Source organism: Phocoena sinus, chromosome 11, assembly GCF_008692025.1.
Source record: "Phocoena sinus isolate mPhoSin1 chromosome 11, mPhoSin1.pri, whole genome shotgun sequence".
Lineage (NCBI taxonomy): Eukaryota > Metazoa > Chordata > Mammalia > Artiodactyla > Phocoenidae > Phocoena > Phocoena sinus.
The window spans coordinates 48,450,704-48,466,922 of NC_045773.1; the positions used below are offsets into that span (position 1 = coordinate 48,450,704).

At 45.2% G+C, this 16,219-nt stretch overlaps 1 protein-coding gene across 1 annotated transcript; it reads right to left on the reverse strand.

Annotated features, from left to right (window-relative positions):
- Positions 1 to 1,462: 1,462 nt before the first annotated feature.
- On the reverse strand, positions 1,463 to 16,039 carry C11H3orf35 (chromosome 11 C3orf35 homolog). The gene is given in 7 exon segments (XM_032650072.1): positions 1,463 to 2,277; positions 2,280 to 2,385; positions 2,387 to 2,841; positions 3,866 to 3,902; positions 8,565 to 8,667; positions 15,215 to 15,289; positions 15,845 to 16,039. Coding segments are annotated over 3 exon segments (351 nt in total). The 5' UTR covers positions 2,594 to 2,841; positions 3,866 to 3,902; positions 8,565 to 8,667; positions 15,215 to 15,289; positions 15,845 to 16,039; the 3' UTR covers positions 1,463 to 2,239.
- Positions 16,040 to 16,219: the final 180 nt, after the last annotated feature.

A 16,219-nucleotide genomic window follows, 5' to 3' on the forward strand; every position in this document is an offset into this window, starting at 1 on the left:
AGGCAGTCTAATCAGATTTTGAAAGGAATTCTATACTTAGGTACACATGGGAGAGGACTCTTGCATAGAAGTAGATAGAAGTTGGGCGGTGATTCCAACGATGCTCAAAGCCTGAAGGTATGTATATGGGAGAGAAGGAAAAGAGCAGCTTGGAGCCCCTGACGGGGCACGAGCTGGGGCACCTGAGTAGGAGCTGTCAGGTCCATGCCTTGTCCTCATTGCCCCTGGGACTAGGCAGCAGCAGTAGAGGTGCCCGCTTCCATGTAGGACCATGGAGTATGAGTCTTTAGACAGTGTCCCAGGGGGCTGACTGCACCAGGGAGGAGTGAGGAGTTCCTGCCCCCAAGAAAGCGCCCTCTGGTGGTGCTGTGTTGCCTCTCATTCCTCATCCTCGAAGTGGGCACAACAGGCAAAGACCAGCCAACAGGGGTCCTCAAATACATGACTCCTCAGCTAAGCATCACCAAGCAGCTGTGCAAGAAAGATGTCACCCTCTTACCAAGTGTTACAATTACACCGAGAAAACAAAGCTCATAGATTGAACTGAACTGAATAACTGCTATTCTCAGGGAGATGTAAGATTACCATGTTGCAAACATGATGAATGATTAAGTATCTGATCATTGAAAAAAATTCAACATATAGGCTGAATAGGTTGCAAAAGAGCAAATTTGTGAGTTGTAATATCAAGCCAAGAATTCTTCCAGAAGGTACCTAAGGTTTTAAAAATATGAAGTAGAAGAAATGTGGACTATAAAGTGGACTTCAACAGATATAAACAATAAGGTCCTACTGTATAGCACAGGGCACTATATTCAATATCCTGTGATAATCCATAAAGGAAAAGAATATGAAAAAGGATGTATATACATATGTATAACTGAATCACCTTGCTGTACAGCAGAAATTAACACAACATTGTAAATCAACTATACTTCAATAAATTTTAAAATAAATAAATTGGACTTCATCAGAGTTTTAAAAAAAAAAAAAAAAAAAACACTTCTGTTCTTCAAAAGACATTGGCAAAAAAAAAAAAAAAGACATTGGCAAGAGAATGAAAATACAACCCCAGACCTGAAGAAAAATCTTTGCAAAACATGTATCTATTAAAAGACTCTGCAGCCAATAAGTAAAAGAACTCTTAAATCTCAGTAAGAAACAACTCTATTAAAATATGCAAATCATTTGAACAAACACTTAACTAAAGAAGATATATAGATGTAAACAAGCACAGAAAAACATACTCGATATTATTAGTCATTAGGGAAATGCAAATTAAAACCATAAGAAAATCTGATATCACTACATACCTATTAGGATGGTAAACATTAAAAGACTGACCACACCAAGTGCTGATGAGGAGGAAAGAGAACTACCATACACTGCTGGTAAAATGGTGCAACCACTTTGAACACAGTTTAACAGTTTCTTTAAAAGTTAAACATATACCTACCATATGATCTAGCCCTTCCACTCTTAGGTATTTATCCAAGAAAGCTTATGTCATATAAAGATTTGAACACGAATGTTCATAGCAACTTTATTTGTAATAGCTCAAAACTGGAAACAACCTCCCATGTCCATCTATAGATGAGTAGATAAACTGTGGCAGATTCATAAATGGAACACCACTAGTCCTATAAAGGAACAAACATGTAATAACATGAATGAATCTCAAAAAATTATGCCAAGTGGACAGAAGACAGGCAAAGACTACATCTGGTATGATTCAATTTATATAAAACTCTAGAAGGTACAACTAATCCACAGTGACAGAAAGGAGATCAGCGATTGTCTGGGATCAACGGTGGGAGGGAGAAGAGGGAGGAATTACAAAGGGGCACGAGGAAACTACTGGAAGTAATGGAGATGTTCACTATCTTGATTGTGGTGAGGGTTTCATGCAGATAGACACGGGTCAAAACTTATTGAGTTGTATGGTTAAACATGTATAGCTTATTGCAGATCAATTATACCTTAATAAGGCTTTTACTATGTAGATATACACCACACACAATACACACACAGAGTTTCTCAAATTTGTGGGACCATGACCCCTTTTCCCTGCTCTCTTATTACCAGTTTGCAGAACCACAGCGTATGCAATGAGACAGACCTAGGACTGATCCTGGCTCTCATACTGGCTATGGGCCCTTCAGCAAGTGATTTGTGCTTTTAAAACCTCAGTTTTCTCATCAGTAAAATGGAGCTGTGGTCAGGATTCAAGTAGTGAATGTCAAATGCCCACCACATAGTACAGTCTTGAAAAACTTTAATCACTCCAGAAATCAAACCAGCCATACTGATGGTTTCCCCAATTGCATTAGCTTTACTTGGAGCTAGAGAAACCAGCACTCAGTCATCTCGAGTCCAAAGGTCCAAGAGGAAAGACATTGAAATGCTTAGTACTGCCCTGCAGGCCCATCTGCTCTGCATTAGCTGGTTTTCCTCGGTTTATTATTCCTGGTGTTAAATCTCCTCCAATTCTTGTGTGAAAAGTTCGGACGCACAATAACCTCTTTATCACACTTTCAAAATCTGGGCCTGTTCTGGAAAGTTTACACCTTTTTCTTGTTGCCATTGTTTTCATGTGGATTCAGATTTCTGAAAAAAGGCACTTGGAACATTTTACTGGAAACATTTATGTGTAAGCTGGATGCAGATAAATATCATTGAAGAATGAAAATGAGATGTCAGAGGAATTAGAACCACACCACGTGGTCTCTGTGTTGTTCCCCAGCTGTGGTTTTGCAAGGAGGACCCGAGGCTGAAGCTGGTGGTCAGAAGCCCAAGGCTGATCAGTCCCCTCCCTCAGCCTCTCTCCTTTGGGGGTAGAAACTGAGTAATACCAAAAAGAGAAACAGAAACATGCCAATGTTAGGATATGGAATAAAAAGCACACATAACTCTGTAAAAATAAATATATCATAATAACAACATTGGTAACCATTCACTGAGTATTACTTGTGTGCCATGCTTCGTTTGCTAAGTGCAATTTTATTTAAACCTCACAATAAGTCTATGAGTTAGGTATAGAGTCAGTGAGGACTCTCTGAGGCACCAAGTGACAGAAAATTCACTTCAAGCTGACTCATAATATAAAAGAATTTTTACTGGGTATGCCAATTAAAAATCCAGATTTAGTTCTGGCTTCAAGTGAGACTTGATCCAGCAACTGTAAAAGATATCCCCAATGACTCAGATTTTCTCCTTCTCCTCCCTACTTTTTTATTGGCTTTCTCTTTGGGATTCATGCAGTCAACCTTGAAGTTCCAGGATTTCCCATGATGGCAAAATGAGAGATCAAAAATACAGTAACAGAAAGGAAGAATCCCTCTGATGGGATCATTTAGTAGACTGGACATGACTGAGGAAAGACTCTTTGAGCTAGAGGATATGTCAACAGAAACTTCAAACTGAAAATTAGAGAGAAAAAAGACCAGGGAAAAAAAAGGAACAGAATAACCAGAACTGTGGGACAACTACAAAATGTGTAGTATACATATAATGGAAGCACCAAAAGAAGGAAAGACGGAGAGAAAGGAACAGAAGAAAAATTTAAAGTAATAATGACTGAGAAATTGCCCCAAGTTAATGTCAGACACTCAACCACAAATCCAGGAAGCTCAGAGAACAACAAGAAGGAAAAATGCCAAAAGAAAGAAAGAGAGGAAGGAAGGAAGGGAGGGAGGGAGGGAGGGAGGGAGGGAGGGAGGAAGGAAGGAAGGAAGGAAGGAAGGAAGAAAGGAAAGAAGGAAGGAAAGAAGGAAGGAAGGAAGGAAGGAAGGAAGGAAGGAAGGAGGTGAAAGAGAGAATGAGTCCCCCGGGAGCAGGCTAAGATGTGGAGACATCCAGGGCTTACCTGTACACTGACTTGATCAGTTCAATAAAGTGTACACCTTAAGGAAAAGAAAAAAGAAAATAAGATAAAAGAAACCATACATCTAGGCATATTGTATTCAAACTGCAGAAAATCAAAGATAAAGAAGTAGATGAATCCACTATCAGAGTTGGAGACTTCAACACCCCTCCATTAGAAATGGACGGGTCCAGCAGGCTACATCCAGCAGGATGTAGCTGAACTCCACAGCACCAAGAAGCCATTTCCAAAAGCTAACAATAGGAGACACAGACAATAGCAGGCAGAATGTTCCATGAGTGGGCCCCAGGTCTGCCCCCTGAAAGGGGCTCCCCAAACATTGTTTTTTGGGATCTTGGCCCCATGCTCTGGGGGATGCTTCCTTCCCTGTTGTCTTCCTTGGCCACATCTAGGTTGGCCATTGCTGGCTCTGCCTTCCCTGGGGCTGCACTAGGACACAAACCCTGTGCCACCTCCCAGATTCTCTTGATGGTGTCCTTCCCCCATGGTTCCAGGAATCCACCCTGAAAACATCCTTCCAAAGCACAAAACAACATATACACAAGGCCATTCATTGCAGCCCTATTTGTAATAGCAACTCAACTGGAAACAACTCAAATGTTTGTCAGTAGGGGTCTGGTTGAATAAATTACATCCATGCGATGAAATTCTGATGCAGCTGTAAAAAGAATGAGGAAGTTCTCTGTGCAATGGAGTGATCTCCACAATATATTGTTAAGTGAAAAAAGCAAGAGGTGGAACAATGCATATAGTATGCCAATTTTGGTGTAAGAAAAAGGGGAAAATAAATACATGTGCTTATTTTTGCAGAAGGAACACTGAAAAACGGGGTAAGACTGTCGGGAGGGAAATGAGATTTCTCTAAGGATACCTTTTAATACTGTTTTGACTTGGAACTGCATACATGTTTAACATATTCAAAAATAGTTACATCAGAAAGGAAAAAAAGCAAACCCCCAAACTGAAGGCAGAGCTCTGAGGATTCAGTGATCATTAGGAGTTGGTGAGCAAGGGAAAAAGGAAAGCCTTCAACTGATAGGGGGTGACGTGGCAGGAGCAGATCTAGGGGGATCAAGATTCAGTCTGGGACACGCTAAAGTCGAGGTGCAATTAGACATCTAAATGGAAATGTGAACGGGCAGTTCGGTGAGTCTGGGGACCAGAAAGGAGATATAAAATGAGCATCGTTGGCAGGCAGTGGGTGTTTAAAGCCATGAGACAGGATGAGATCGCCGAGGGGATGCAGATAAGAGAGAGGAAAGGCCTGGAGCCTGAATCCCAGGGCCCTAGGTTGTCAGCAGTCAGGAAGCGAGGATGCCCCAGCCAGCGAGGCAGGAGAAGTGGATTCCAAGTGAGGGGAGGGGGTTCCTGAAAGACAAAGGGGCCACATGTGCGAATCAGGTGAGACCCAGCGAGACCACCTGCCTTAGCAATGGACCTGGCCAAGAGCAGTTTCCAAGGAGGGGTTTAAGGGGAATGGAAGCAAACATGTCAGGACAGTGAGTATAGTTATCTTTTTGGGGGGACCTTCTCTAGTTGTGGCGAGCGGGGGCTACTCTTCATGCAGTGTGCGTGCTTCTCATTGCGGTGGCTTCTCTTGTTGCAGAGCCCGGGCTCTAGGCGTGCGGGCTTCAGTAGTTGTGGCGCACAGGCTTAGCTGCTCCGCAGCATGTGGGATCTTCCCGGACCAGGGATCAAACCCGTGTCCCCTGCATTGGCAGGCGGATTCTTAACCGCTGTGCCACCAAGGAAGTCCCAGTTATCTCTTTTTTAAAGTGTTCTCTAAAGAGGAATAGAGAACGGGGCGATAGGTGGGGGAAGATGCGGAATCCGAGAGCTTTATGTTTTGATGCAGGAGCAGTATCAGCACCCAGATGGTGATGGTCCAGCAGTGAGGGGAAAACAAGATTGCCAGAGAGAAGGTGTAATTATATAACCTCTACGAGGAGGGAAATGACGCTTCGGGAGGCAGTCAGCAAGGGCTGGGATGGTGACTTGCCAAGGTCACTGGGCAGAACGTGACCCCCACCACGAACTCCGTCGTGTTACGCAGTGAGGACCAGCCTCTGCTCTGCCCATAAATGGCCACAGACCTGGAGCAGCTCTTGCCTCCCAGGGACAGTCAAAGCAAAACCACCTCCATCAATCAGCACCCAGATTAGATATGAACGGCTGAGGCCTTGCCAACCAGCTCCAGGTCTGACAGCTGCCTGGGAAGATCGGGAGGCTCTTACGCCCCAGCACGCCTCTGAGAGCTTCCACCAAGCCTCTGTGAGAGCGGCCACGTTGCTCACACACAGCCGTCCAAGGTCAGAGGACAGGGGACCCCACGGAACCCACCACAACTGGCAGGCAGAGCATCACAGCCAGGACCTATACAAAACTCAGAGATGGGATGGCCCAGGGATAAAAGTTCTCCCTCTCTCCTTACAGCTGCAGGATCTGCATGCTGGCCTATGGTGATACTGCACTTGAAAAAAAAAGGGGGGGGGGGCACAGTTACCCATACCCCCTTGCAATATGACTTTGCAACACTTCTCATTAAAGTGGAGCCTGTGTCCCCAGCCCTTCAATCAGGCTGGCCTGGTGACTTGCTTTGACCAACAGAATGTAGTGGAAGTGACGGCGTGCAGGGTGGGAGCCTGGGCCTCAAGGTCTGCGGGCTCTTACCTGCTCCCAGCCCCCTGCTCTGCTGCCCGGGAACAAGCACGCGCTCCCTGCTAGACTCGGGCTGGCCACGCAGCAGAGACCAGGCACCCTGGCCCCTGGACCAGCCAGTCTCAGCGGACACAGAGCTGACTCTGGGTGCATGAGTGAGCCCAGCTGAGATGGGAAGAATGCCCAGCGGATCCAGCCCGAAGGGCCACCCTGCAGAGTTATGAGCTTGATAAGTGGGGCTGCTTTAAGCAGCAAACATTAACTGATACATCCAATCGATGTCCACAGGTGACCAGGAAGAATTCAGTCACCACTGGTTGACAACACATCTTTGGTGAAGGATTATTCAATAAGACTTTAAACCTCAATTCTTGGCACAAGAGAGTGTGGGCTGAGGCCAAGCGTGGGAATGGAAGGCAAAACCCCGAGGGAAGGACCAGCAAGGGTGGGGTGGGCCCAGAGGTGCACATGCAGGATGGCACACCTGGGCAGCCCTCCGAACCACACCCCGTATCAGGCCTGCGACCCCACGCCTCTGCCCACCAGCCCGACACACACAGGCAGTTGCTCCCTGGAGCTCACATCACCAGTGCAACCCCAGATGACCCCTTCTCAAGAGGTCACAGGACCCCTGTTCACCAGAGTCTGGACGCCATGGTCCTGCAGTCTGGAAGCTACGATGAGGAACAAGGTGGACCTTCAGGCCAGTCATCCAAGTGGCGTGGGGAAAAACACGCCCTCCCCCACCTCCCACTGCCAACACAAGCTGGAGAAAGCTGCAGGGGAATCAGAGTCACAAGACAAGAGTAAGGGTTTCACTTAAATCAAGAAAGCAAAAGGAGACTTCAGAGCAGAGATGGAGGATATCGGTGACTTTGCTAACGATTTAGCGTGAATTTGAGAGGGCCCAGTGGAAGGTCTGGAATCATTAAGTTCAGGGTTCAAATCCTGCCTCCTGGATTACTGGCCTACAGCTTCTTGACGTCCATGGTGACCCAGTTTCCTCACCTCTGCCTGTTCACGAAAGTTGAAGAAAATAAGGCATGAACAGTGGTGAGTGTAAAGTAAGTCAGCCAGGGCCAATTTGTTTCCATCCTACTGTTCTGACACCTGAAGTTTCAACCACCGCTTCTGATGATCAAAAATGTTTCAGGGCTTCCCTGGTGGTGCAGTGGTTGAGAGTCCGCCTGATGATGCAGGGGACGTGGGTTTGTGCCCTGGTCCGGGAAGATCCCATGTGCCGCGTAGCGTCTGGGCCCGTAAGCCATGGCCACTGAGCCTGCGCGTCCGGAGCCTGTGCTCCGCAACGGGAGAGGCCACAACACTGAGAGGCCCGCGTACCGCAAAAAAAAAAAAAAAGTTTCAATGACCATCGTATCTGCTCTTTCTGTCTCCTGAGTGCACTCTCTCTCCTCTCCCTCCCACCCAATCTCTGGTTATGCAGTGCTAGCAGATTCCATTACTCCCAAGGAAAGAACCCAATTGTATATCATCCACCACAAGACCATGAGGCTCCTGACATTTTCTGAACCTTGCACATTTTCTTGCTCAAGCTTCTATCCTTGTCACAGCTCAATAAAGCCCAGTTTCACCTTTTAAAACAACTAAAGGTAAAACCCTAATGAGTCAAATGGGACAGCAACACCTACACCCCTGGGAGGGCTTGAACGAGTCAGTGGGTCCTGAGTCCCTCATGCTGTGAGAAGATGTTCCATAAATGCTCACTTCCTCCTTCTCCGTCCTCCCTCTTTAAAGGGGAGTAGTGAGCTCTGTGGGTGCCCTGAAGTGAATCTAACATTAGCTATTAGCGTGTGTGAAAGAGGAGAAGGCAAATAGTCTTGTAAGAGTAGAAGGAGGGAGAGAAGGAGGGAGAAAGAAACAGAGAGGCAATCAAAGGGAAAAGATCAGGCCTGCCCACTTCCACGGGATGCAGAGGTAGCCCTTTCATTCAGGGACACACTGTCAGGAAACAGATCTAAACAAATGCAAAGGGAAACTCATTCCAGCCACAAGGGCAACCTACCTTGTCCTTTGATGGTCAGCCAAGGACTGCCAGCCACCAGGAACCCCACCAACAGAAAGAAAAACATTCACAAACAGGACAACTAGATCCAAAGAAAATAGAGCTGTAGGATAAAGAAGGAAAAAAAAATTTTTTTTAATTCTAATTAGTATTTTCAGAGAGATTTAAGAGTAAGTTTCATTAGAAGACTACTTCAGTTAAAAAAATTAATACTGAATTTAGTAACATCACAAATGTAGAACCTTATTTAAGTTCAGCTTATTAATCTCATTATTGTAATTATAAATCTACCAAATTTCAAGCAATTATTTTCAGAACGTTTTTATAACTTCATTAAATTCTCTTTATATTTGAAATTGCTACATTAATAAATTTATCATACTTTATCTTATTTATAAGCATTTCATGTATTCACCTGACTCCAAAAACCTTCCAAGTACTTAAGTATTTCCTTATTTAACCAAGGTTGATAAATCTAACTGATAAAACTTAAAATAATATGTATCTTCTATGTTAAATATTCTAATGTGGTTTATAAACTTAATAAGGTTTCAGCTTAAAATCACAAATCTAAATCAATTCTTCAATTATAACTTTTAAAATGAATCCAAGGCTAATTTATTAGCTAATTTAGTATGCCAAGTTATCTTAAAAATTCAAATAACTCGGAACTTCCCTGGTGGCACAGTGGTTAAGAATCCGCCTGTCAATGCAGGGGACACAGGTTCGATCCCTGGTCTGGGAAGATCCCACATGCCCTGGAGCAGCCAAGCCCGTGCGCCACAACTACCGAGCCTGTGCTTTAGAGCCCACGAGCCACAACTACTGAAGCCTGTGCGCCTAGAGCCCGTGCTCTGCAGCAAGAGAAGCCACCACAATGGAAAGCCCCCGCACCACAACAAAGAGTAGCTCCTGCTCACCGCAACTAGAGAAAGCCCGCGTGCGGCAATGAAGACCCAATGCAGCCAAAATAAATATATTTATATTTAAAAAAAATATACAAATAACCCCAAAATATTAGGACCATGAACTTGCTTCACTTCGATATTTATATTCAATTCTAAATTCAGAATCATCCTAGAGAATGATCATGTCCTTCTAAACAATTTTTGGCCAAGCCTGAGTGCTGAATTAACCTGGGGAGATTTGGTTTCTCCTAAACTTGTGGGTGTCCGATAGAGTGAAAATCTCAGCGTAGAGATTGTGCGAGCAGGTGTTCAGATGCTGCAGGGGACTTGGCGGGCTGTGGCTCTTTCTCGGCCGGAGTCCTGCTTCCCTGAGAGCCCAGGGTGTTTTGGCATCTGACCCTCAGGCCCAGCCCCCAGCTCCAGAATAGACCTCCCCCAGGGCTGCTCGCTGGGAAAGACACCTGACTTCTCAAACCCGAAGACATGGAGGGTCCTGGTGCCTCTACCCCTTCTCTGCTGAGGATCTGCCCCCTATCCAGGCTGGGCCCCTAGACTGGCCAGAGGCCTCTCAGTGCCTTCACTGGTCCTGGGAGCAGCCTCCCACACACTGCCAGTTTGGACCTAGGAGTAACTGACTTACTGTATGAAAGAACAATTGGGGCCAGAGGAAACATATATTAGAATCAGAAGGCAAGTCCAGGACAAAGAAAGAGAACAGAAATAATCAAGCCACCAGGGGCAGCCCAGCTGCTCAGATTCTCTGCAGTTGAAGCCTTGGAATCTGTATTTTAAAAGCTCCTTGGGCCATTCTAGTTTTAAGAGTTATGAAACGTGGGACCTAAATTTGGCACCAAGCTTCCACGTGGCCAAAGCAAAAAGGGAAACATGTTACATGATACATAAAATAGTTCTTGTTGCCCAAAAGAGAAAATATACTGAAACTTTCCCCTGCACTTGTCTGTAAAATAGATTTCTTACATATTGGTGACTTGTAAAATAGGTGTAAAGAACATATAATCATTGATTCCCTGAAGTTCTTTCTTATGGTGGCCTTTGAGTAAAGCCTAAGGCACAGTCTGAAACACAGATGAGCAAAAGCAGTTCTGCAGGGACCAAGGAAACATGGGCTAAGCACGCTCTTCCTATTGGTCTGAATACATTCAAAGAGAGAAAACTTTAAAGCCTTTTGATGGCAGAATCTTTTTCAAACAAAACCTAATGTAAAACCTCAATATATAAAACAAATAAAAGTCAAGCAGCCCTAAGTGGAAAGGAGGCCCAAAACCCTGTGTTTTTGTCCCACCCCTGCCCCTACCGGGTTCCCTGAAGCACCGCCATCAGGGAAACTTACAGCTGTGACGGCAAACAGGTCTGATGCACTGTATGAACTCAACTGATTGGTAGTGGCCGTACTGAGTTGATAAGTATTTTGATAAATTGTTCGCATTAAGGGCCCCAAATCTTCACACCCTCACTGCAGTCACACCCTTACAAAGTGACTTTTTGAATCCTCCTTTCAAGAGTTGGTGTGATTTTCCCCACCCCTAAATTCTGAGTTTGGCTTAGGTTGTGATATAAGCAGAAGCTTCCAAAAGGGCTTGCAGGTTGCCATTTCTGCTCTTGCATCTGTACCTTTGTTACCAACCAGGGTCCTTGGACGCGTTTAATCAGTAGAAATTGATGAGGCCAGATGAGAATTTCAGGCAAGGCTCTATTGGGACTCGTGCTGCAGCATAAGGGAGCGAAAGCAAGTAATAAGTTGCCCTTGCTCACAAAGGGGGCTGGCCCCTTAAATAGGGTGAGGGTAGGGGCAGACTGGTGGGCTGGGCCGGAGGGGTGGCTTAGGTGATCTGCTCATCCTCTCGGTGGCACTGTGCACAGGGGGCATGTGCAAGTACCCTGCTTTTGCTCCCGGCACTTCAGAAGGGGCAGTTGGGTTTTGGTCTTTCTGTATCACATTGTTCATAGTTTGCCCCAGCTGCTCATGCACACAGTTTTTTTTTAGTCCCTTATAGTTTCTTGTATTCTGTTGCTCCAGGAGAGTTTGTCCAGGTACAAGCACTGCAGCACAGGGTCCCAGGTCCCAGCCCATCTCAGATCCCTGGCATGGTGAGTAAATGGCCAAGCCAGGACTCGAAGCCTGGCAGGCTGGCCCCAGAGCCTGCACTCATAACCAGCATGCAATGTCACCTCCCCAAGAGATTAGGGGAAATTAAGTTCTTTGGACAGATTCTTTCCCTGGGCCTAAACTAATCTTCAAATCCAACATGGCTCAATCCCAAAAGAAAAACACATCTAGGAAAGTAGGAGTGAAAACAGGGAAGGTCGGGGACTTCCCTGGTGGTCCAGCGGTTAACACTCCCTGCTTCCAATGCAGGGGACGTGGGTTTGATCCCTGGTCAGGGAACTAGATCCTGCATGCTGCACAGTGTGGCCCCCGCCCCTCCAAAAAAAGAAAGAAAAAGAAAACAGGGAAGCGATTCTTTCCAGTTGTACTCATTTCTGCTGGTGTATCCTGATCAGTTGTGATGTGTTACAAGTAATTGGTTCCTTAAAATATTAATATTTGTAACTAACTGACTTATAAAGCAAATTAAACAAAGTCCAGGTTCTGCCCATAATTCGGTTCCTCTTGTTCCCTTGTGTTCCCATATGCCTCAAGAGAGAAAGAAGTCTTTAAAAATTTTCCCAGTCTTAAAAAATTTTTTTGTTTTTAATTACAAAGAAGGTACTGGGGTACACTTTCTCTTCTTTCTTAATTCACTTGTCCATCCATTCATTCATTTATAGTCGGTACATGCTTATTGTGTGCTTACTACATATGCTAGGTCGTAAGGACACAACCATGGGCAAGACACAATTTGCCTGGCCTCTTGGAGCTTTCATTCTAGTACAAAGAAAACAACAATTTTTACTGAGGGTAGGCAATACTTGATGCCATAAAAAAAACTAAAGGAGGATGTGGAATACAGATTGGGTGGAGGTGACCAGGGAAGACCATTATGACCACTATTGTGAATTAACTGTATATGCTTCTAGTTTATATTTATTAAAAATATGTGTATCTGGGCTTCCCTGGTGGTACAGTGGATCCGCCTGCCAATGCAGGGGACATGGGTTTGAGCCCTGGTCCAGGAAGATCCCACATACCATGGAGCAACTAAGCCCGAGCGCCATGGCTGCTGAGCCTGCGAGCCACACCACCTGAGCCCACGTGCCACAACTACTGAGCCTGCACTCTAGAGCCCGCGAGCCACGACTACTGAAGTCCACGTGCCTAAAGTGCGTGCTCCGCAACGAGAAGCCACCGCAATGAGAAGCCCGCGCACCGCAACCAAGAGTAGCGCCCGCTCGCCGCAACTAGAGAAAGCCCACGCGCAGCAACAAAGATCCAAATCAGCCAAAAATAAATAACTAAATTAATTAATTAAAAAAGTGTTTATCTGGAATATGTAATAAATATATACTAAATATAATCACAGTGCATAGGAGACCTGCTTCTCGGAGGATGGGGTAGACATACTTCTCCCTAGTCCTCCCAAGTACAACTGAAAACCCTGGACACTGTATATAAAACAAATCTAAGAAGACTCTGAAAGGTGAAGAGGAGGAGGCAGACTGGCCAGGACGCTTGGGACCTGAGGAGTGACATGCCATGAGTTACCGAGGCTTTCTCTGCCTCATATACAGCAGACTTGGACCTGAAGAAACTGGCTACCTGGAAACCGGTAGCAAAGAACCAGGAAAGGGGCAGCCTAGCAAGACACAAAGCTTTTAGACAACCACGGCTCCACTCCAGCCACACACCAAAAAAAAACCTCCGGCAAAAAACAATGTGACTCCCCTCCCAACCCTGTCAGCAAAGGCCCAGTGGGGAGCCTAGACCTCTAACAACTGCCAAGCTATAAGGAAGGACCCAAAACTCATGCAGGGTGATGTCAGAGAAGGCTGAGCAGGAAGCAGGGACTTTCATCCCTGGTGGGTAGCAATGAGACCTCCCAATCCCACCCATCCCCATGATGTCAGTGGAGACCATATGGGAAGCCTGGACTTCCACCCCCACCAGCAGCAACTAGGTCCCCTCCCCTTTCCTGCTGGGGTAGAGGGAGAGGAGGTCCAGGGGAGAGTGGACTTTCACTACCACCCAAAGGTAAAGAGGCCTCCCTCCCTACCACCCCTCCCATGGTTCAGTGGAGGTCTAGTGGGCAACTGTTAACTCTACATCCCCACCCAGCAGTGATGAGGAGACCCTCCCCACCTTGGGTGTCAATGAAGGCCTAGTAGAGAATCTGGATTTCTATCCCATCCTTTATCGGACAAAGACTTTAAAGCAGCCAGCATACATATTCTTCAATGAGCAGTACAAACATGCTTGAAATAAATGAGAAAACAAGGTCTCACCAAAGAAACAGAATATCTCTGCAAAGAAATGGAAGATATTAAGACCCAAGTGGGAATTTTAGAACTGAAAAATACAGTGACGGAAATTAAAAACTCAATGGACAGGTTCAACAGCAGAATGGAGGGGACAGAGAAAAGAGTCAGTGAACTTGAAAACAGAACAAGAGAAATTACTCAATCTGAACAACAGAGAGAAATTAGACTGGAGAAAAAAAAATGAACAGAGCCTCAGGGACTTGTGGGACTATAACAAAGGATCTAACATGTCATTGGAGTCCCAGAAGGAGAGCAGGGAGAGGAGAAAGAGGGTAGGGCTAAAAAAATACTCAAAGAAATAATGACTGGGGACTTCCCTGGTGGTCCAGTGGTTAAGAATCCGTCCTCCAATGCAGGTGACGTGGGTTCAATCCCTGGTCGGGGAACTAAGATCCCACATGCTGCGGAGCAACTAAGTCTGCACGCCACAACTACTGAGCCCGTGTGCCACAACTACGGAGCCCACACACCACAACTAAAGAGAAGCCTGCACGTCACAACTAGAGAGAAGCCAGCCAACTAGAGAGAAGCCAGCATGCCGTGACGAAGAGCCCACATACCGCAACTAAGACCCGACACAGCCATAAATAAATAAATAAATAAATACTTTTAAAAAACCAAAAAAAAAAAAAAGGAAAGAAATAATGGCTGAAAAGTTCCCAAATTTGGCAAAAGACATAAACCTGTAGACTCAAGAAGCTGGGCAAACCCTAAGATAAACCTAAAGAAATCCACATCAAGACACTACATAGTCAAACTTCTAAAAACTAAAGACATCACTTTATCCTGCAAAAATATTTTTTTTCGCATGTGTCAGTTTTCACTAAGTTATGCTACAGTAACAAACGATCCCCAAATCTCAGTGGCTTATAATAATAGTAATTTCTCACTCTGTTACACGTCTGGTCAATATGACACTATCCCAGGGTCCAAGCTAAGGGAGAACCCATTAACTCAGTCTCATGGCAGTGATAAAGCAGCAATAGCTGAACTATGCAAGGGCTCTTAAAACTGCTGCTCAGATGTGGCAAAGTCATGTCCACTCAAAACTCATTGACTAAAGTCACACAGCCAATCTCAGTGTTGGTGGAGAAATGTATTTCCACCCACTACAACAGTACGTACTTCAAAGTCAGATAACGAAGTATGTGGATGCATAACCCAAATATAGGGAGGGAGAGAAGAATTGGAAACAACAATCCAATCTACCACAATCTGCTCACTGGGTCATAAGGATTCATTTCCTTCCTGGCTGCCCATAAACTACATTAATTAATGCTCCCAAAGACTTCCCAAAAGTCTCACCCAATCATAGCATCAGACATAATGTCCAGGATCTCATGAGCCACACTGGATCCTGAGTTAACTTTTCTTGGAAACCTGGAATGAAAAAGACAAATGATATGTCCTACTCACTCCCAACACACAGTAGTGGAAAGAGAAATGACAGACATGGAAACACACTACACATTCCCCATTTAAAAGGGGAGGGCAGCCCAATCTGGGTGTGAGGTAAGCAAGAAGCAGCCCTCCTGCAGCAGGGAATAAGCAATTGGAAAATTATAAGAGATGTACCCATAGCTGCATTTTAACTGCATTTAATCGTCAGAGTAAAATTTTAAATGGCCATATTGTTTACTAAGTGTCATATTCACACATGTTGGCATTTGGACACTCTGAAGAACGTAACAAAACAACAAAGCCTGACTAAAGAGGATCCAAAGGAAGGCACCAGGAAATTATTATTACAATGGCCGGAGGATGGAAAGAATGTCCCGGCCTTGCCTGCACCCTCACCCGCCCCCACACTGCCACCACGGAGAGTATGCTTCAGGCATAGCTATTTCAATGCAGCTTTAACACTTTAACCAAATATGGGTGAAGCCCAGCTTTGAAACGTAGTGTTCTAAGAGTGTACTGACTCTGAATGCTCACCCATGCGTCACATCTTTGGAATGTTTGGGGAAAGGGTGCCAGACAAACCTGGCACACAGTCTTCTGAAGTGTGTCCGTGTTTGGCAACCAAAGGCTGTTGAGAAAAAGACAGGTTGGTCCTGGATTGTTCTTTCCAGTGTGCTTACAATATGAATAGCAAGACCGTCATGGAGTACTGAATGAAAGTGACTAATTACACACAACCTAAATGTTCAACAGTAGAGAACATGGCGTTAAATGATGGAATATTGAGGGTAAAATATTAGGCAATTAAAAATGTTTTCACAAGGGGCTTCCCTGGTGGCGCAGTGGTTGAGAGTCCGCCTGCCGATGCAGGGGACACGGGTTCGTGCCCCTGTCTGGGAAGATCCCACA